Source organism: Cygnus olor, chromosome 2, assembly GCF_009769625.2.
Source record: "Cygnus olor isolate bCygOlo1 chromosome 2, bCygOlo1.pri.v2, whole genome shotgun sequence".
Classification (NCBI taxonomy): Eukaryota; Metazoa; Chordata; class Aves; order Anseriformes; family Anatidae; genus Cygnus; species Cygnus olor.
Window position 1 is genome coordinate 4,442,045 of NC_049170.1, and position 21,798 is coordinate 4,463,842.

Below are 21,798 nucleotides of genomic sequence, written 5' to 3' on the forward strand. Positions count from 1 at the left end.
GCTGAGACATGGAGAAAAGCAGAATGCCATCACACATTCAGAAACTGGGTGAGCCAGACAATGACTGACCTGTTTATTAGAAGAAAGAATTTTGTTTGCCTTTTATCTCTTCTTCTTTTATCTTCAAGTTAGACATCATGATGGTCTTCAGGGGAAATTTGCTACTTCACAGCTAGATATACAACAACAAAAATGCAGAAGCTGTAGGAAATTTTCTGTCTAAATGTCTATGGATAGATATGGGTAAAATTTAGACTTTTTACTCTGACGTATTACTCTGGGCTTTCTTTCTAGCTGATAGAGACCGTGATCTGCTAAGGCTGAAAAAAAAAAAAATCTATCTCCAGGGAAGAAGACTCATTCAAATAACTTGACATTCATGCCTCTTTTTCACATTAGCAGAACGCTATATACAAACTCATCTTTCTGTTAGTCTCTTTAAACAGATCATCAGCTGCTCGACACATTTCCATCTAGCTCACCTTGAATCCCTCTGGAAATGCGAAGAAAACCAACATAAACATCTTAGGCCCCACATTGCAATCTGTGTTCTAAGGAGTCACTGAAGAAGTGGAAATGAAAACCTTCCTCCCCCTGCTCTTTCAGACTCTTCTCCCACCCTCAGGTATGAATTCAGACATTGCTGTGTTTTTTCACAGACTGAAGAAAAAACAAGGAGAAAAAAAATGTAAATGGAAAGGAAGGAAGACACGCTTTGGCATCTAGTTTTTATATGAAAACTAGCTAGCATAACATCTCACTTCTTTCAGTTAGCTATAATTACACTAGCTGTAATTACCTGGATACAGCAAAGCAGAAAGGAAGGCAATTCCATGTTTCTATATTACCATTTCTGTTGTTTAATAGGACTTAGCAGCTCACTGGAATGTCCTCAAGAGCAGAGTGAAAATGTATTGGCCTGAAGGTCCTCATTGTTCAGTACAGTTTAGGTTTTCTCACTCCTTTCCAAACTCTGATATTCCCAGCAAAGAAATTAATCAATCTGTCCATCTACAGATTACAACAGCCATTTGGAAAAATAAAAAATAATAAAAAAAATTAATCTCAAGCACAAACATTGGAAATGCAAGTTTATTCCCAAGCTTCTGAATATTTTACAATGCTGGAGAGCAAAAACAGTCAGACATGAGAAAATACTTAGCAGTGTTCCTAATACTCCCCTAGCCCTTCTCCTGTAGGTCTCATTCTTTTTCTGTGCAGAACAAATTTACTGCTTTTCTTTTTAACTTGCTTGCAACTTTGAGTCTTTTTGCTTCTAAAGAGCGAATATAAGAAGGCAATATAAGATGACTTTTTAGTCATGTGTTATAGTTTGACAATGCATCTGATTTCCTATTTGCATCTCTACTGAATCAAAACAAGGAACAAAGCTTGAACGAGCTGGATAGATTCCAGTTCCCATTGTGTAAAGATTGAATAACAGTTTCCAGAGGTCATCTATAGTGTCACTGAAGGGTACTACTGGTGTCCACTCCCCAGACACATTATGCTCATATGTTCATTAGTAAAAGAGTGTAGATAGGGAACCAAAAAGAGGTGATATTTGTGTTTGCTGTTTATCCATGAGAAGGCTATTTTGATCAGCCAGTCAGTCTTTAATACATCACTGCAGTGCTTGTTCTGCAAGAGATAGCTGGTGGGCAGAATTTCTGCAGAAGTGGATTCTCCTCCAGTTTGCTCAGAGTAAGCTGTAATCCTCAGAGTTTTTTATTGTTGTTTATTGGTTTGTTTTTCCTAATCAGGCTTCTATACATGATTACTCCAGCTTCTGAGGCTACCTTAGCACACAGATGTAGTCATTTTTACTCCAGAACTGGTTGGCACAGTCCATCTTGTCCTTCTCCAAACTGGCATAAGTCCATATCTCTTACCATGCCACCTCCGACCGATTTCCGTTTGCACCTCAAAAGGAAAGGAGAATGTTATTAACAAACACTGTTCAAGGAGGACATTGGTGAGAAACAGGAAAGACACAAATGGTGGTTAGAGAAGGGTAAAGTATTACTGTTCCCATTTCAGAACAAGCTAGCTCCTCTGGGCTCCCTTTCTATCTGATACAGAAAATTAGGATAGTACAAAGAGTGGTTCAGCTGGCCTGTCCCAGACTTCTGACAAAAATTCTAATGTGGCTAGCTCAGAGTTGGTCTCCTATGTTGAAAACAGTAAACAATTCCAACTCTAGCATTCAAGAATTAAGGACACACTCTCTCCTGTGTTTCTCCATAACAATTATGGGCCCAACAATCAAAGGCTGTTATCAGAGCTGTCACACAGAAGGAGGGAAGGAAGGAAGGAAGGAAGGAAGGAAGGAAGGAAGGAAGGAAGGAAGGAAGGAAGGAAGGAAGGAACTTCTTTCTCCCATCAAAGTAATTATACGTTGGTGTACTCTCTAGCACTGAAAAAGATTTTCTCCACCAACAGAATATTTTCTCAGCTTTTTTCAGTATCTTCTTTCTGCTTTTTTTTTTTTTTTTTTTAATATCCCTTTGGAAATTTATTCCAGCGTTACCAACACTTCCTACACAATTAAACACATTGTCTCCACATTGCTTGCTCTTCCCAATTGCTAAGAGATGTCTTCGTGTTCCCATCTGTTTCTAGAACAGTAACATTTCCAGCAAGTTCCTTAATCTACACTCACCAATTTGTGGCTAAGAAATAATGCTACTTTGATATTTAAGATCGCAAGAGGAAAAAGACACCAGCAATCATTTTCTTTCTGTTGTTGACAAGCATGCATGCCATGCCTTGTCATGTTCACAGAAACACACACTGGGTCCAGACCGGCAACTAAGGCCTGCTTTAGCATACGATTCTTATTAGAAATGTGCCTTCCCATATGCTTGATAGGAAGGAAATACCTACATTGGAGTGCTGTATGTCTGGGACAACAATCTGGATGTAAAACTCTGGGGACTATCATCAGAAGAGACTAGAGATTATTAATACACTGGTAAAGTAAACTTTAAAAGTAAACTTTAAATTGAAAAATGGAGATCTAGTCGATAAAACCAGGGGGATCTAAAAGCTGGTCAGCTCTCTCTAACACAGATGATTGCACTTTGTAATTTGAATCTTTCTCTAAGTTGCACTGACTGTGATGATTAGGAATAGGATTCACCTCCTAAACACACCTTTGACATCCTAGGGGGTGTCTGTGGGAGCAAAACCAGTCTCACCCCTGTGGGGTGGCATACATGAATCAAACTCTCCTTTCTTAGGAGCAACAGGTAGAAAGTGTATGTAGAAGAGTGCTCCTTTAAGGGTAACTCATCAAGGACCTTTTCCAAGGCAACAAGGGATAATAAGAAAGGGAGGAAGTGATGGGACATGATGGTCAGTCACATTAATTTATGAGAGCATGTGAGAATGTAGGAAAGTTTACTCCAGCAGAGTTATCTGATTGAAGACTTCTAAGATGGGAAACAAACACAAGAAACAAGCCTCCCTGTCATGCTGGTCGGTGGGCTAACAAGCTGCAGATGCCACTTCTAGGAAGGATGAACCTCGCAGCTGATAAGATGTGAACCAAGAGTGCCCAGACTGGGAGGGGGGCAGAAAGTGCGGAGCACTGCAAATCCATGATGGTTGTGCATGGGAAAAGGGGAGCAGGAGGAGTGAAGAGTGGGGATAGATAGAAAAGGGTAGGATAAGCGCTGGTTGCATGTAGAACAGGGAGGGCCAGTGTACGTGTCTGGCCAAGCCCAGTGCTTCTTAAATTTCCTCATTAAATGTTTTCTTAACTTTCACTTTCTTCATTTGCACTCTCTCCTGAGTGTATGTGTACTGCAAGTACTCTATGCCAGCTACAGGTAAGACCTGTGTGTGTGTGTCAGTGAAAGTTTGTGCCAACTACTGGAGTCACGCCAGGGGTGTAGGCCCTGCAGACTGTGGTGCCAGCTACTGAAGCAAATGAGGACCCAGCCTCACCTACTGGAGTGACTGGGGGGTCTTCTGCTCCATGCCACTGGGGCAGGAGAAGTGTGTGTTCCCAAACCAGCTACTGGGCGGGGGGGGGGGGGGGGGGGGGGGGGGGGGGGGAACTGCTGAGTCACTCACTAAAGCTCTGAGGTGCGTGTGCGGCTCTGCACAGGTGTCTGGGGTGGGGCTGCAGGTCACAACCCGTGTACCTAGTGCTGGCTGCTGGGCATCGGAGTATGGCCAAGTGTCTGTCTTTCACAAACCTGGACTAGCCTGTGAGTAGCTGAGGACTCAGGTCCAGCCCAGAGTATCAGGCGTGTGTAAGGTCAGTGCTGGAACAAGGAAGGGAACTTGTGAGCATGGGGTGTATGAGGGACAAGTGTGTGAGTACTGCATGTTTGCAGTGAACTTCAAGCTGGACTAGCCAGTGATTAGGCAGCCTGTGAAGCAAGTAAGGGGCCTAGGATCCATGCAGGGGTGCTGTGTGGACAGAGGAGCTGCAATGGTACTCGAGGAACCCATGAACTTCAAGCTGGACTACCTGGGGATAGGTGACCTGTATAGTGGGAAAGGAGGCTTGGGATCGGTGCAGGGGTACTGGACAGACAGAAGCGCAGTATCTGCAAATAGGTGTGTGCTTGTGAACCTAGAGAGTGCTGAGTGTGTGCCTGAACTAGAGAACTTCTGTCTTTACCAGCCCAAGAGGAGGAGGGGGACTCATCCGTCTGTGTCTATGGATTGTGTGATTGTTGTGCGTCACTGCTACTGAAGGCAGCCCTTGGCTGGGGCAGCCTGTGTGACCGGTTGTGTCAGTGTCTGGTCTCTGTGTGTGTCCGTTTGTCTCCAGGATGTGTGCCCAGCTTTGCTATGGGTTGGGCCTGCAAAGGGGAAAGCAGCAGCCGTGTCCTCCAGCCTGGGCAGAGATCCCAGGTCCCCAGGCACCAGGCTGGGCCCAGCAGCCATGCAGGAGTAGTACTGGGCCCAGCAGCTGGAGGAGAAGGCCTTGCTCTTTACCTCACTTAACAGAAACCAGCAGACTTTTAGTGTAGTCTGAAACTGAATCTCATTCACGGTTTAAAATAGCCATCTCAGCTACCGTGTATTATGAAAAGAGGGGAAAATTCCAGGTTTTCAATTTCTTCTAAAATAGGGAAGATAAATGAATTATGTAGGCAACAGAAGAGTTCAAGATGCATCCTTATTACAATGTCTAGACTATAGAAATGGAATTGGATACTAAACTAAGTGGAACAATACTTGTCCCATTAACAATAAAGTTCTGGATTAAATATTCTACATGGAAAAACATATTTATCAATGCAAGGAAATACTGGGGAGTTTCATGAGCATATTAAAATACTAGAAAATAATATTTTGGTACTTGGCAATCTGTATAAATTTAACATTATTTACAGTTTAGTCACTTAGAAACTGGAGGTCACATTGCTTCACTGCAGCAGCTTGTACTGTCAGGTCTGGACCTAGAATGGGTTTCCCAAGCTCCAATCTAGTACAAAAGCTTGCAGAAATGATTTAAAAAAAAAAAAAAAAAAAAAAAAGGCTTGATGGAATAGCTCGTTTCTCCACTAGATGGCTTCATTCACATGAAGATAATGTAAATGAAATTCATCTTCACTGATTCCCATGTTAACAGACAATCCTGCAAAACTGAAAGATTTGATTATGATAGCTTGCATGACTCTAATTATTAAGTCTATAAACCTATCAGTGAAATCAATATTGTAAAGAATATAGTTCCCTTACCTCTTGGTTCAGGAAACAGTAAAGAACTGCTACAATAAACCCCTGAGGAAACACACAAACAAACAAAAAAACAACAGTTAAGTGTTAGCACAGCTTGAAAAAGCCACTTGCACTATCTGAATCCATGATAGTAGTGTGTATGTGAATCAATTTAGTCAGAGTATTTTTACAAATTTCTTATGTATCAGCAATAAAGCTAGTCAGATAATCAGCTAGCTAATGGCATTTCACCCAAGTCAGAAAGGCCATAGGAATTCACAAGAACAGGTGATATGACAAACTCCCAGGTTATGTTTACAGAAGCATGTCCATTCTACGGCTAAGAAGCTCCTACAGCTTTTCAGTCAAGTTTTGTGCCATTATATCAGGTGAGATAAAATTCTGGCCTGCTGAATATATTTTTTAAGTTTCTGAACTGAGATAAAGCCAAGAAAATCCTAGGAGGTCAATGGACCTATGTGGTCAGATACTCACTAAACACCCAATCATTTTATTCAGTTTACCACCTTCTTACATTATTGGTTAACAATGAAGAACAGATCCAAGTACGGAGGCTCAAGAATAAGTTGTGTGGAATGGATTGTATGGGATTGACACAGTGAATTAACTGAAGTTAAAAACTGAAGTGAAATGTCTGAAGTTAACCCAATGTCAAGCTTACACATGAATATGAAAGGCTTGGCCTTGTATTGACAAAACCTGCAAACATACAGTCTAACCTACAGCCAGGTAGGATGTGGGTCACATCTTCAAATTTGTAACACAGCAAAGAACCATGAGGAGACATTATCTTCGGTATATAATTATTTTTTTGTTTGCTGCTATTTGTCATACAGAAACTAGATTAAATGAGAAAATCTGCTACGAAGGAACTGAAGATTCCTCAGTGATTTTACCTGAAAAGATCCAATGCAGAGCTCTAAATAAAGCCGAACCCCCAGGCTGGTATATTCCGGAAGAAAATTGAAGACAATATAATGGGTTCCAAATAAAGGAATTAGAAGCAGAGTTGACCTTGAGAGACGTCTAGCACGGGGCATGAGAAGAAGTAAGGTAATATTATTTTTCCAGAGTAAAGACCAATGCATGCAATACATAATAGTGATGAACAGAAGTTAATAATGGGATCTAAATGTCTAGGTGTGAAGTTCTTATCTCTTGGGATGACAGTGCTGGAAAGCATGATGAGAAAATGTCTGGAAAGAGTTTTCTCATGCTTATTACCTTATTGGCAATACTATGTTCATGACTTTTCTTACTGTATTAAGTATTAAGAATTATAAGTATTATGAATTATTATAATTCACTCTTTCTGAATGTGATTGTAGTTCAGAAAGACAGAAGCAGTAGAATATATTTTGAACTATCTGAGCCGTTGAAAATTTGACATTTGTTTGTAGACAGATACAGAGGAAATAATATGCAGGCTCCTTGTATAGTCCATGTCCAGAGAAAGACACCTCTAGAAAACAATTTACTCCTTTGACTAGTTTCCTTAGGAATGGGGTAACATTGGGAATTTCTAAAATTAAATGCCAGTCAAACTGAGCCTGGTTTTGGCACTGGATCTGTGCTTCTGTTTAGAAAAGATGATATAAACTTTTGTGACTTAAATCATTGATAAATTCTTTTGTTGTTGTTGTTGTTGTTCCATACGCTACCTGTACTGAGATGAGTTATTGAAGTTGATTTGTCTAGGGTCTAGTTTTTTCAGCAAAATTCTGATGATGTTGATAAATAGGACAAAATTGACCTGTTTAAAATATTTTTGGGGAAAAAAAAGGTTACTTTCTCATATGAAACTTTTCAATTACAATCATTATTTGACTTTATTATGTAATTTGTACCATTTCAATGAGACCTGTGTGTAAGATGATTAATATAATCCCTGTTGGCAGCATTCAAGCCTCTCAATAGGTTGCATTCTTTCTTAAAGAAATAGATCAGGCTGAGAGCTTGAGAATTTAACTCTGTTAAGCAAACTATTTTTGTCAATATCTTGTGTGATTTTTTTTTTTTGTAGCTCATATCTTTTTCATTCTTCTCATTTGAGATGGCTATTGCATTAAATTTTGGCTAATATCTTTAGACATTATTAGTAGAATCATCTGGTTAAATATAGATATCTCCAATGACATGGCTGCGTCTGGTCTGATCACCCTGTTCTCCCTTTGTAGTCGATGGAGTGTGAGCCAATCAATAGAGCCTCAGGTGGATTTGGGGATGTCATCTCCTCTGAACATCAACATCTATTGTCAGGTGAGTCACATAACAAAAGTGCCTGTTTGTCTTTGTTGACTCCGAAAAAAGCTGAGGAGCATTAGCTCAGCTCCAAAGCTAGCTAGGGTCAATCCTAACCTGCAAAGATAATTTTCTCCAGTTGCTTTTTGACATAGCTGTACTAATGTCTACGGAGCTGCTTAGTGCTCCACAGTCAAAGAGTTTCTCCACATGCGTTTTGTGTCCATAGACACCAGATTTTGTTTAGGTGAGGCTAAATGCTTAATTTTGCCTAAGAATGTACATATTTCACCAGAAGGTCTCATTTTATCCATCAGTGATATGTTAAGTACATTCCAGCAGAAATATCATCAGTATGATCCCCTGAATCCTCTTAACTCCAAAAGTGAATGTGAGGTGGGCATTAGTAAGCAGAAAACTAATGGAGGTAGAAAGAAATGCAATATTTTATTGAAACACAGTAAATTATGACCAGAATTCACCGTGAGATTCTCCATGCTTGTTGTTTACCTATATATGCCTTATTTGTATGCATCTGTCCTCCAATTAAATTAATCTTGTGATAGATGGTCTTAAGGCTGTCCACTAGCTGCTATCTCACACATTCCTTGGGCTTAATGATATGTGGGAGTAATCATGCCATAATCATTTAAGGCCCATCAATTTATTCAATATCCGTCAAGCTCAAGAACTATTATTATCACCTGTGAAAAGAACTATTGCTTTTGAAATTTTATATTGAAATTTATGTCTGATTCTGGACTCGTAGGCAAAAATTCTGTTATCATATACCATAAGAAGGGTTTAACCCCACATCTGCCATTAATTTCAATCAGACTGAAAATTCTATGAAAACTTCCATTTCTTTGAACAGTGTTTGCTATGGGTGATAGGGAGAGGGCTGTTCTCTGCCTCCTTTTGGCCTACATTGTTTGTAGGTAAGTGATAAAATATTTTTACAGAATAAATTCTACCATTCCTCTTCCTTATTAAAAAAAAAAAAAAAGTTTAGCAAACAGTAACTTTTTTTTTGCATTTGAAAGTCATTTTTTCTTATAATTGTTGTTGGCAGAGTTAGAAGTACCTACCCCAACAGAAATTATAATAGGTCCTTTGATTAGCCACCAGTAAGGAGAGCCCTGATTAATATCCCAGCATCTGAGAAAATAACAGCAAATTTAGAAGAGAGGTGTGTGTAATCACTACAATCAAGACACCACATAGCAGTGCCAGTAAAATTCTTAAGAGATACATTTTCATGGAAGTGTCAGTATAGTGCAAGTATATAGATATTTAAGTTCTGCTTTGTACAGGACCTGCTTTTTATAGATTATTCTGCCCTTTTCAAAAGGATGTAGAGCTTTCTCGAAGTGTTAAGTGAGACATGGATGAAACAATTCCAACAAAAGTTTTGAACAGGTGATGCCATGACTGATAGAAAGATATAGCTTTGTTCTTCAAAGACACTTATTTAAGACATGAAAACATTTTGTCTGTGTAAAGTAATGAGCACTCCAGCCTTCAAAAATATCAGAAGGTATTTTGTATCAGAAGCTCCAAAAGTTTTGCTTTCTCACTCTGTTTATCTGATTGGAGTCCCTTTTTCTTTTGCAGCTTAAATAAATATTTCAGCTTCCTGAGAAGCATGCCCTGCACAATTACAATACCACTGCCATATTATTCTGTAGTGGACACTGTAAATCCCTATTCACTGTGTCTATACTGGAATGGAAATTCAGAACTCCACCTCGGGCACTCATCTAAATGGTAATGTAGGAATAGGAAAGGTGTGTAATATACTGATATTATTTTCCCATGTCATTGAAATGGCATGAGCCTTCATCACTGTCATTATTTTAAATATATAATTTATGTATGTAGAATAATGTGAGAAACAATGACTTACTCCGTGTCTTCAAAGTAGAATTTTGCTAATATCCATATAAGGGTGAAAAGTGTTGGAAAACCTGTCAGACAATTAAACAAAAAAACTTTTGTTGTCCAGTTTCATCAGATAATGCAAATCTTTTCCACTGAAATTCTACTGTGATGTTGCAGGTCACCTTTTTTCAGAACTGGGATTACCCTTTGTGGTCTACTAATACCCATGATGAAATGAAGCACATTGTAGCATTGACTATTTGGTGAGCATGCATCAGTGTGAAGATGTAAAGGGATACAGAAGCTACTTCGCACGTGATGCAGTGCTGCCAGGAAGGCCTGAGTTTGCAGCTTCCTACCTTCGTGAGTGCAATTCACATGAGTGATTTTACCTGAAGTTAGCACTTGAATGCAGATAGTACGTTAAAACCCAGATTTTTGTTGTGTGCTTTTTGCATGACAAAATATTAGTGAGTATTGTTTATCAAATCCTCAAGTAATAGCAATATGAGCAGCTTATGAATGCAGACTGTGATACCTTAACTTTCCTAAGATGACACCTAAAATCTCCTAAAACACAAAGAGCAATTCAGTCTTCTTAGTTGTAATGCCTACCTTAACCTTAGTGTCAACATGCATGGATTGCCTTCCTGAACTGAACAAAAATTTCCCCTGGGCAAGTACATTCACCTGCCATATATCCTCAGGGAGGAGTACTCTGATTTTTCCTTTACACAGCAGGTTTATATTGGCAGTCACTTGGTTTGGATCATCAAGTGTACTTAGTTTTCTACATATTTCACAGGGACTTTAATGCTATACTTTTAAAATCTTGATTGCTCTTCACTACTCCATGTGTAAAAATAAAAGCAAAATCAATGCTTTGCTTTTTTATTTTTATTTTCATTTTTTATTTTTTCTAGCTACTTCAGTTAGGCAAACTCAGTTCCACATCTAGGATATTTTACTGGATGGATAAAGCCTTTAGTAACATCTTGTCTTTATTCATTTCATGTAAAATCCTTACTTACCCCAGCCAAAGAGAACCAGCCACCAAAAATATCTTTTTCCATGAGAAAGGGATGAGAGTAGTAGACAGTTTAGGTAAAGAGCCTCTACCAGCAGCCACATGAAATTGGTCATCATGAAGTAGTGACAGAAAACAACTGAGATCTTGCATTCAGTCTATAGATCAAGAAAGTCATAGCATTACGCGTTATTACATGTTATTACATGCGCATTACATGTGCATACATATTTTTGATTTGCAGATGTAGTAAGCATCTGTAATTCTGGCTGAGATCTAAAAAGAATAAGATCTCACAATTACAGGCATGTTTAAAGGGAGATCATCAAATGTAATGTGGCTTTCTGAATAATAAGACTGTAACCTAGTAGCTTGGAATAACTAACCATAGTAGCTTGGAATCTCTGTATTTTGCTTTATATCTCTGCTGGAAATACAAGCATACAATTTCTCCCATAAATGCACCACTTTCAGTGTAGTATATACAAGTAGACTCAAATGCTCAATAGCCTTTGGACAAAAGTGTGTTCTAGGACCCATAATATTTCACTTTGCCTCCTTATGCTCAGTTTTAAGTTTTTGTGTGGCCACGAGCAATGCAGAAGAATCAGCTGATAAACTGTCTGAAAACCTCTTTATTTCCAATATATGTGGCTGAACCAAAGCTAAGTTGATTGCCTAGTATCTTGCATATCCAGTGGTCTACAATTCAGAGCTTCTGGTGAAATCCAGAATTTCCAGAAGAAACATCTTTAAAAAAAGATGTTACAAGATATTCAGAGATCTTTGGTTTTAGGCTTTAGATCATAGAAGGGTAACAGCATAATGATACTACTTTTTTTTTTTTTTAATATAGCATGGTCTAAATATGATTCAGACTACTGCATTAATTAGTGTTCACTACCACATCATAAAAAAAAAAAAAAAAAAAGGTAGTAAAAAGTAAAAGGAACAATGAAAAGTGAATCCGTATATAGATGGCATGTAAAAACATCTAGTACCAGAGTATCATGCCTTTTCACGTGCTTACTGTAGAGAAGCTGCAATGGTCAATGTCTTCTTGAAAAAGGACAGAATCCTTAATGAAAATGGCAATAGCTTTTAAGATAAGAGTGAAAAAGAGCTGTATGTGGATATAATTTCTGGGACAGCGAAGCCTCCTGGAAGAAAAGAAGAAAGGTTCTTCTGAGGTAATTCATTGACTTGTGCTGGCAATAATTCAGATATGCAATAAAGCCTTATTTCATCTCAGGTACCCCCAGGTACGTATAGAAAGTAAACTTTAATTCACTGAGCTCTTTCTGCTAAACAGGCAGAGACAGAAACCTTCCTCATGTAAAGCAATTCACCCACAGTCTACATTTTAATCTCTTCTCTTGTTAGGTGGGGTTTCCTTGTTGGCCTGATGTCGCTTCTGGTCTGCCAGATTCCAAGAATCTCAGCTTTGTTGTGTGTTCAGTGTGCCTGAGCTGAGATGTCTTTTAGTTGGCATTATTTTGGGGCAAAAAGAAACTTCCATTTGAAGAATCATTTCCATCAATATAATTATGACTGTAGCTAAATCACTCCCAAGAAAAGAATGCAGAGATATTCTGGACTAACTAGAAAGTTTTCTCAACGCACAGGGTAATGATTAGCAAGATTTCTACACATCAAAATACTGTGGTTGAGTTAAATTGCATTAAGTGTCTGTGTAGGCTGCCTTATCCAGAATTAAAGAATACTTCCCTAGATTACCAAAGTTATTCTTATGAATTAAATGAATAATTGCTTTAAAACAGTTTGGCACATCTTTAAATTTTTAGATTCAGATTTTTATTCTTATTGTTATTATATACAGACTTTTGGAGGGAGTTATGCAATTTCAAGTTTTCATTTGGAGCTGAAGACTTTAGATAATTAGCAAAGAGCCCCGTTAAAAGCTGAATTCCCTCCAGATCCAGTAATCTCAGGGTCACCTAATCCAAAAGCTCAGTTAGTGTGCAGAGTTTTACTACCGAACTGAAATGCCAACCCCATTGTTGAACTGTAACTCTTTCCTCCCTATTGCTAAGTTGTTTTCTGTCAATTGTTTCTTTCTTTCCCCTTATTTGAGTTGGTTTGTTTTCTCAAGGTCAGAGCAGATGTCAATACACATAATCTGTTGACTTCCAGACATGAGTTAGGAAGCTGCAGAGGTCAAGAAACTTTCCCCACAGAAAGCTGATTCTTACAGCATAATAATAATATATATATTTAGTACTTTTTTTTCAGTTTTGCGCAAATGCAAGAAATATAGATTCATAAAATAAATCTTACATCAGCAAACATCAAATCTACATTAAATAAGAAAACAATTTTTACTCAAAATTCTGTACATTATACATGAGAGCATCTAATAGATGGGCAATTCAATGGGCAAGAGATCTTACCAAACTTGCCAAATTCAGACCCTAACTTTCAAAGTATGTTTTTTGTTGTAAATGTTTCAATAGTCATATATACAGTGCCATAGGAGCACTGACTCAGAATTGAGGTCTCTTATATTCTTCTTATTAATATAAAATTTACTGAGTCCACATATGGCAAGAATACATGTTTTTTTTCAAAAATTAACTTGATTCCAGCTAAAGCAAGCAAATATATGTATTGGTTGTTAGGATCTGAGTTGATGACTTCTGCCAGCAAACAGCCAAGGTTTATTTCACAGTTCTGATTCTTCTTATTTCTGTGTTTCTCTGATAATCTTTCATTTGTAGCCCTCAGTTTAATATGATTAAACCAATACTGCCTGAAAGTTTTATTTTTATTCTTCTGAATTTGTCTCTTATTACTTTATGTCTAATGTCTCGTACAAACTAAGATATGAAGAACTTTTAAATGAATCAAGTTAGAAGATAACTTCACATACCTGAATGTAATAAGAACTGCCACAGCAATAATAAGTGAGGTGATAGATACACTGTATCCTACAGTATAGATGATCTTTATGGTAGAAAAGTAGGATTGCTATAAAAGAAGAGAATGATCCATCATAAATTGCAGCCAAATGACAGCTATTTAAATGATTTTGGCAGTTTTGCTTTATTTGATGCTTCCAATCTGTTCACACCCCTGAGTGCCTCTTTTGTTCCTTTTAATTCCGCAGCAAATTTCAACTGAAATTAATCATTAATTCTTCTTTTATGAAGACCCATTCTATGGGTACGTGGATATTGCCCAGTTTGATAAAGAACCATTTATTGTTTAAGATGGTTTCAAGCTCATTCATAAAACCCTGAAAGACTAAGTGAGTTTTTCAAGAAAACATTGTAAAAACTCATGCATTTTTTTAAGCATTTTATTTCACACTGTGTTTCTGCACAGCAGTAGTGGAAGCATAATCCTTCTGGCAGCTGGCTACATGATGAATACAGAATGCTGTAAGCCCTTCCTTATGCCTCTCCACTTTCTTTTTCTGTTTTCTTACTTAGAATTTTGCCATCTATTGTCTTTTCCATTTTTTTAAAATTCTTATTGTTAGCTTTATATTTTTTCCTGGGGTTGTATTATTTCCTCTTTCTGCTTGCTTCCATATTCAACTTTTACTTGAGTGTCAATCACAATCCATTTCCATTTAAATGGAACCTCTATCAGACATGATCTCTGAGTAAGGGTTATCTGACTTCAACTATTATGGATGGAAGCAGAAAACAAAATGAATAAGCTCTAGGCTGCAGATCTTTCCCTTTGAACTCATGTGATGTGTCTCTTGAGCCCCAGCTCAATATTTTGAAGTCCTAACATCCATGCGCCTATTCCATGCAATCACCTTCACTGTGAGGAAGGACACATTTGTTTTGAGCCTTAAGTATCACCAAGGTCATTATAAGGCTGCAACTGGGTAGGATTTATTTCATTTATTTTAGGTACTTAAAAGTTAACTTTCTAAGTATAAGCAGCTGAGTCTATAGTAAAATGAGCAGTGTGAGACCATGGTCCCAGGATTGTGCTGCTTGGTTGTTAACACAGTTCCATTTCTTGAAGGCTTCTTTTCTATTTAGGGAAACAAGCACATCCAGAAGGCAATTCATCTCATAAAATGAGGCCGGATCACTTTCCATCAGCAAGAAAAGTAATCTATCACTATGCCTACCTTAGTAAGTGCAAGGCAATAGCTTTGGTTTAGTAGGGTGAAACCTTTGGTGCTGAGGACCCAACATGCACATTGTGTGCATTTCTGACTAGCCATTAGTCAGCCAAGTCCTGTAGGCTGGACTTTTCTTATTGCTCAGAGCACACTATGTGCAACATGCATTTGTCTTCCAGTTTAGTGTCATCCATACAAAACCAGATCAGCCTTTCTCAGAACGTCTCAGTATAAATGAAATTGCAAAAAGTGCCAGAGATTTCCTTGAAAAGCTCACGCCTGATCATGACCACAGCATTAATGTAGGTCCACCATGTAATCATTAGGTTAGACTTGCACAGACTTATTTATTTTATTTTATTTTATTTATTTGAGGTTGGTAAAGTTAAATGATATGGAAACTACACAGTGGCCTTTTCTGTCTTGTGGATGAACTATGAATTGTATATGATTAGCCATGTATCTGACTACACACATTTCAAGCCAGAGATCAGAGAAGGTCCTGAGAGCTACAAAGCTATCCATTAAGTCTGCTAGGCACTGCTCCATAAGTGTGTCAAAGCTGTGCTGGGCCTGTCTTAGTTGGCAACTTCCACTTAGAAATCAAAGATGAAAAACATAGCAAGCAATAATCAAATCCTTAAGTAGATAAACATACAAATGGGGAGTTTACTGAAAGGTAAAATGTGAGTTACTGCTTAAAAAAAAATAATAAAAAAAAATCTGTAGACTCATTTAGGATTGCTTCTACAGAAGAAATACAGGGAAGTAATAAAAGAAAGAAAGAGAAGAGCAGAACGCGTTTCAGTGGAATTGTTATTCATGGTAAGCAGCAGGTACTGTCCCTCAGAGGCTGGAAAGGAAGTCTGAGTTAAACAGCATGACAGCAATCAGTACAGAAAGTAATGGGAAGACAAGGGAAATCTCTCCATAAGCGCACAAAGTAAGCTCCCTCCTGCAAGTTGAATGGACTTAGACAACTACAGTATAAATGTTAGTGGGCAAAATAAATAAATAAATAAATAAATACATACATACATAGTATTCACATTACTTATAAAGATAAAAACAAAAGTGCAATTTAGCCTGTACAAAGTGGGGGGGCAGAGGTCTAGAGTTAGACAGGACAACTGATGTAGGATTAAGGATGTAATATTCCTACCTCCTTCCTATCAGTTTTAACCTGGGGGACATATAATCTGATTCTTTCCACTTAGCTATTCTTCATTTTCTCCACAGCAGCTAAAACCAACGGAGACTTTATATAACTCTAATAATTTTTAGTATTGTGTTATTTTTCACTAAATGATGTATCTTTCAGTATTTTAACTGGCTTCTTTTCTCTGAAAAAAAAATATATATACAATATTTTTGCATCCTTATTAGATCAAAAACTATTTTTTTTTTTTTTTTTTATATAGATAAATTCTAAATGTCTCTGAGTGTGCAAATCTAGCTGAAGCAATATGTCAAATATAGATTTTAAAATATTCTTTGTTTTTATTTCTTTGTTGAAGTAGATATTTTATGTTAGTCAGGATGAGAAATCATACACCCCTCTTGTCCTTAGGTATTGCTGAGTTTGGAATAGTGATGTTATAACAGCACATTTTCTGTATTGGTGCTGTGATACCACAAAATCGTCTTGCTGATTGGTCGTATTGAAATGTCTTAATCCGTATTTTATGAATATTTTGGGAGATAGCCTTAACTGTAGTATCTGTAAGCAAGTGCAACAGAACTGCATGATTTCATGGAATTGGCAGATGACTTTATTTTCATTGCAATCTTATACCTGAAAAAAAAAATGTCATCAGTAGTTCTCCAAAATATTTGATCGGAGTAAAATTTGAATCACATTCCATACTTGGTAAGAAATTTTAGCTTCAGCTGAGTTTTCTTCCCTAGTGGTCTTCAGGAATAGAAAGGAATCCTGTAACGTCAGCACATCACTCACATATGTTTATTTAATTAAACTTACTTCTTCAAGGGGAATCTCATCTTCAACCGGACAAGCGATATGATAGGAAGGGAATGGGTCTGACCAGCCTTTCTTTGTGCAGTTTCTTCTTACTATCCCAGCTGAAACAGAAACGCTTAGTTTTACGAAGAGCTACATAATGCAGAAAATAAAAGCCAGGATAAGATCTCTTGCTAGTATGAAGGTTATACTAGGAGAAGAGGACCATCTCCCTTATCCCACAGAACTGACAGGAAACTTTACATGTGTACATCCAGTTAGTCAGGTACAAAACTTTTAGCATATTTCTGCCGATAAACAGCAGGAAGAAGTGAGAGAACCAAGGAGACAGAGGTAGAGGTGAAGGAGCAAGGATGAAATTATATTAGAGACAAGGAACCCTATTTAAGAAGAATGGGAAGCACTGCCCCATAAGACTAATTCGGAGCTCACCTCTCTAATGTACCCCTTCTCACTGTCATCTTTGTTGGGGCTTACTCTTTCCTTGGAGATCAGACACTGGAATAAGTAGTTTGTTCTCTAAGGACAGTAGATTTCCATAGAAAGATTTATGAGTCAGATGAAGGATAAGTAAGAGAATCCCAGAGCAGGAAATGAAGGTACACAGATGAAAGGGATTTTCTGTATCCTTCATTTATAGCTAGCGTGTTCTGGGTGAGGCAGAGGTTGGGGTTTGCAGTTTCTTTTTCTTGTGAAACTGCCAAATGTAGATCTCTCTTGGAAGATAATTTCCTCCTTATGGGCTTGCAGTTTGTTCCTGGCCACATTTGCCCAGAGAGTAAACAGTCACAAAGGCATTAGTTTGCACAGTCTTGCATTTGACCAAACACATATGCTACTTTAATGACAAAATTCTGCTTTGTATCTCCAACCTTGGTCTTAAAGAACAATCACATTATTCATTCCTCAGTCTTTGATTTCATCCCACACTAATCAAAGCATAAAACTCATAAAGACCCATGCTTAAGTTCTGACCTAAATGACCCCTCTGCAAGCTCTGTAGAAAACTTACCAAGCAAGCTGATCTTGAAGCTCATGGAAACCAATGGAAATCACTCCATTGATTTCAGTCTTCTTTGGCTCAGGTTCTCATCATAGTCTATGGGATTATATCCAGTTACACATAGTGCATGAGATGTGAGATGGACTGCAAAGCACCCTCAGATCTTATTGCATGCTGTGTAGTAAGTCTTTGAGCAGGAACTTGGAGTAGTCTGTCTTTACTATTCGTTATTGGAAAACCTTGTGCCAGGCATGCAGCATAACAGTAGGAGTACAATCAAAAGAGTACATCACCTGTCTCCTTCATGAAGTGAAAGAGGATATTTGGGCATGGTAAGGCAAGAGTCTCTCCAGCATCTGCCTCTGGCCAGCACAATAATTTGTCCCAGGTTCTCTTGCAACCTCAGATAAAAGTGAAATATATTTTTAAACTTAATTATATCTGAGCAAAATGAAAGATTTTTTTTCTAACTTTGATCCTCTGCCCCTTACATTTCTTATAAAAATAGTTAATTCTCAAGTTTTATTTTATAGTGAAAGATAAACACCTCCAGATGTCTACTTACTCTAGTTAGACACCTTTTTCAGACACAATGCAACAAATGACAACGTGCTATGGAAGTGGGAGGAAGAGTGTTGCTGGAAGACAGACCAGGTTATGATTCCTGTTAAGTGGTTACCATGTTGTTAAAGGTCAACACATCTCCACTAAAAAGTATGATGCCATGATAGCACCTAGTCAGAATCATAGAATCACAGAACGGTTTGGGTTGGAAGGGACATCAAAGCCCACCTAATTCAACTGCCCTGCCATGGGCAGGGACCCCTCCCACCAGCCCAAGCTGCCCCCGGCCCCATCCAGCCTGGCCTTGGGCACTGCCAGGGTTGGGGCACCCACAGCTCCTCTGGGCAGCCTGGGCCAGGGCCTCACCTCCCTCTGAATAAAGGATTTCCTCCTAACATTTAATCTAAATCTACCCTGTTTTAGTTTAAAGCCATTACCCCTTGTCCTATCCCCACACCCCCTGACCAAGAGTCCCTCCCCAGCTCTCCTGCAGCCTCCTTTAGGCCCTGGCAGGCCGCTGTGAGGTCGCCCCGGAGCCTTCTTCTCTCCAGGCTGAATAACCCCAACTCCCTCAGCCTGGTTCCACAGCAGAGGTGCTCCAGCCTCTGAGCATCCTCGTGGCCTCCTCTGGACTCACCCCAACAGGCTCCTGTCCTTCTGGTGCTGGGGCCCAGAGCTGAGTGCAGGCTCCAGGTGGGGTTTCACAAGAGCAGAGCAGAGAGGGACAATCCCCTCCCTCCCCTGCTGCCCACGCTGCTTTTGGTGCAGCCCAGGACACGGTTGGCTTTCTGGGCTGCAAGCACATGTTGCCGGCTCATATCAACCTTCTCATCCACCAGCACCCCCAGGTCCTTCTCCTTAGGGCTGTTCCCAACCCATTCCCCGCCCAGCCTGTGTTTGTGCTTGGGATTGACCCGGCCCTGATGTAGGACCCTGCGCTTGACCTTGTTGAACCTACTGAGGTTTGCCCAGGCCCACCTCTCAGGCCTGCCCAGGTCCCTCTGGATGGCATTCCATCCCTTCTACACCACACAGCTAGGTGTTGTCAGCAAACATGCTGAAGGTGCACACAGTCCAACTGACCATGTCACTGACAAAGATCTTCAGCAGGGGGAGGGAATCGGACAAAGACATAAGTTATATAGACTGTCCACATTTGAACGTGAAAAAAATTTGAAAAAGAAAAGAGAATTGAAGGTATGGGAGTAGGTGGAAAAGAGCTGAGTAGAGCCTAGGGATGTTGGACAATGAGTAAAGCATTCAAACATGCATTGGCAGCATGACTGTATCCTGATTTTGGTAGGGTGTTGCTTCTCTGTCACTTATTTAATCTACCACTCATGGATACCTGTTGTTGCATTCCCATGCCTTTCTGACTCCTCCAGACATTCAGCCTCCTTTTTCTTCAGCTCTGTTATAAAATCACATTCTGGATGGACGTTCCCAGCAACCTACAGGGAGAGGAGTTTCAGCTGATTAGGAAGAAGGTTTCGGGAAGGATCTCACGAGCAGCCATGAAATCTAGCCCTACACATGCAGCTAACAAGCTGTGTTAAGGACGCAGAGCATTGGCTTAGTGCTTAGTATCCAAAGAGACAAAGCTCTGCCTGCTGACAGACAGTGTCTCTGCACAAACCATGATGTTCACAGCAGGTGAACGCAGCAGAGCTCTGTCAAAGGCAGCTGAGCTGTGCTACTGTCCATCAGAGCAAATCCGTAGGCAGCATAGCTGTCAGAGGATGATAGCTACAGCTCTGCCCTGGGAAGTTTATAACATTTCTCTGGTTACATTCATACTGAAGAGCATCTTTGCTAGGGCCCAGGTATGAGTGCAGGACTTAATTTGCACCCTGACTTTAGCCCCACCAAATCTGGATCCAAGAAACTAGAGTGGTCTTGAACAGACTCCTTTTCTTGACGGTGGAGGGCATACTGCAGAGCCCACCTGCTTCTGGGCATAGATATGTCCCTGCCAATCTCCAAATAAACATTTTGAAACCACATGATTTTTGTAAAATTGTCTTCTGAATGAGTTCTTCGCTCTAAAAGGAAAGAATCTGATCTCGCCTTTCTGCCATCTGCCTTTCTTTACACTGGGTAGGAGACAAAAACTTCTTTGGAATAAAATTCTGCACCAAAGCATTTGTTGATTTGGTGTGATGGCGTAGAGGAAAAAATGACATCTAGAGTTTTAACATCTGGGAATGCTGCATCCGTTTGGTTGTTTTAGTCTTTATTAGACGTGTGCCTACATGGACACCATAAGAGAATTTGAAGGGATCCAGAGTAACCTTGGCCACCAAAAGACACCGTCTGCAGCAGGTTGTTACAAAACAGTCACTGTGGGTGTCCTGACCATAGGTGCCAGTGTGCTCAGTATGTGTGGATATAGATATAAACACACAGATACACACAACAGAAAATAAACTCAGGATGAGAGTTGCATGGTAAGCAGGTGGTTGGCATATGGCTCAGCTTTGTTCTATCCAGGGAAGATTAATATTCAGGGAATTTGGGAAATAAATAGCTCACTTTCAGGTCATTCAGAGGGCGGGTCCTATCAGTTCCAATAAGCATTGTTTCCCCTTCATGCTAATATCCTTATCGCAAGTGGATCTGCAGATCATTTGAACTGCTTATTGGCTGAAAACTCAAGGCTTTCAGCCTGCTTGTATGGACAATATTGGATTCATTGCAGAGCCTTTGGTCTCCTGGGATTTGGACCCAGGCAGTTGGAAATGGCATGTATCCACATTTCTGCACTTCAAGAAGCTGTTTGCTTCCCATTTATTGCACTTTTAGGAGGTGGTTGTTTTCCTGCCAAACTGGCAGACAGCAGTGGATCAGTTCAAGGCAGCAGTGAAAACACAAGCTCGATATTCAAGGTTAAATGAAGCTTGGTGTATGTGAGAGGAGGGTAACTATGAGTGAACGGGGCAGAGGCCAGCTCTTGGCTTAGCACCAGGAGGCGGAGATCTGATGTGTGGGATGCTCACTGATATCAGCCATCATCAGTAAAAACAGATACTCCAGGGAACCCCTCTTCTCCACGCTATTAAGAAATGCAGTAGTAGGCAGCATGAAAGAAAACTGTGATCTGTCTTGAACACCTCTGCTCATCTGATAGCTCTTCTTATGTCAACATGTATTTTATTCTTCCTTATACTCACCCTGGACAGTGAAATTCATCTATGCTGAAAAGCTCACTACATGTCACGTACAGCAGCTATTACAAAAGTAGCTTTATTAGTCATTAGTAAAAACAGTCATCCCATTTTACTGAAAAA

At 39.4% G+C, this 21,798-nt stretch overlaps 1 protein-coding gene across 1 annotated transcript; it reads right to left on the minus strand.

The window, feature by feature from the left end:
* Nucleotides 1-1,102: 1,102 nt before the first annotated feature.
* Nucleotides 1,103-20,515, minus strand: GHRHR (growth hormone releasing hormone receptor). The gene is made up of 13 exons (XM_040550215.1): nt 20,378-20,515; nt 19,860-19,962; nt 18,241-18,348; nt 16,945-17,045; nt 13,746-13,843; nt 11,886-12,015; nt 10,860-11,013; nt 9,854-9,914; nt 9,036-9,105; nt 7,368-7,459; nt 6,603-6,732; nt 5,707-5,748; nt 1,103-1,923 (listed from the first exon to the last, which is right to left on the minus strand). Exons 1-13 carry the CDS (start codon nt 20,513-20,515, stop codon nt 1,801-1,803), a joined length of 1,350 nt encoding a protein of 449 aa, XP_040406149.1. The 3' UTR covers nt 1,103-1,800.
* Between the last annotated feature and the right edge of the window lie 1,283 nt (nt 20,516-21,798).

What these genes read in the sequence shown, in the direction of transcription:
- GHRHR (XM_040550215.1), bottom strand. Translation starts at nt 20,515, where the DNA reads ATGTGGTTTCAAAATGTTTATTTGGAGATTGGCAGGGACATATCTATG. An exon ending in GCATGGGAATGCAACAACAG is followed by an intron (nt 18,349 to 19,859) that starts GTATCCATGAGT and finishes CTTTTATCTGAG; the next exon opens with GTTGCAAGAGAACCTGGGAC. An exon ending in TCTGCATTGGATCTTTTCAG is followed by an intron (nt 5,749 to 6,602) that starts GTAAAATCACTG and finishes GTGTTTCCTCAG; the next exon opens with GGGTTTATTGTAGCAGTTCT.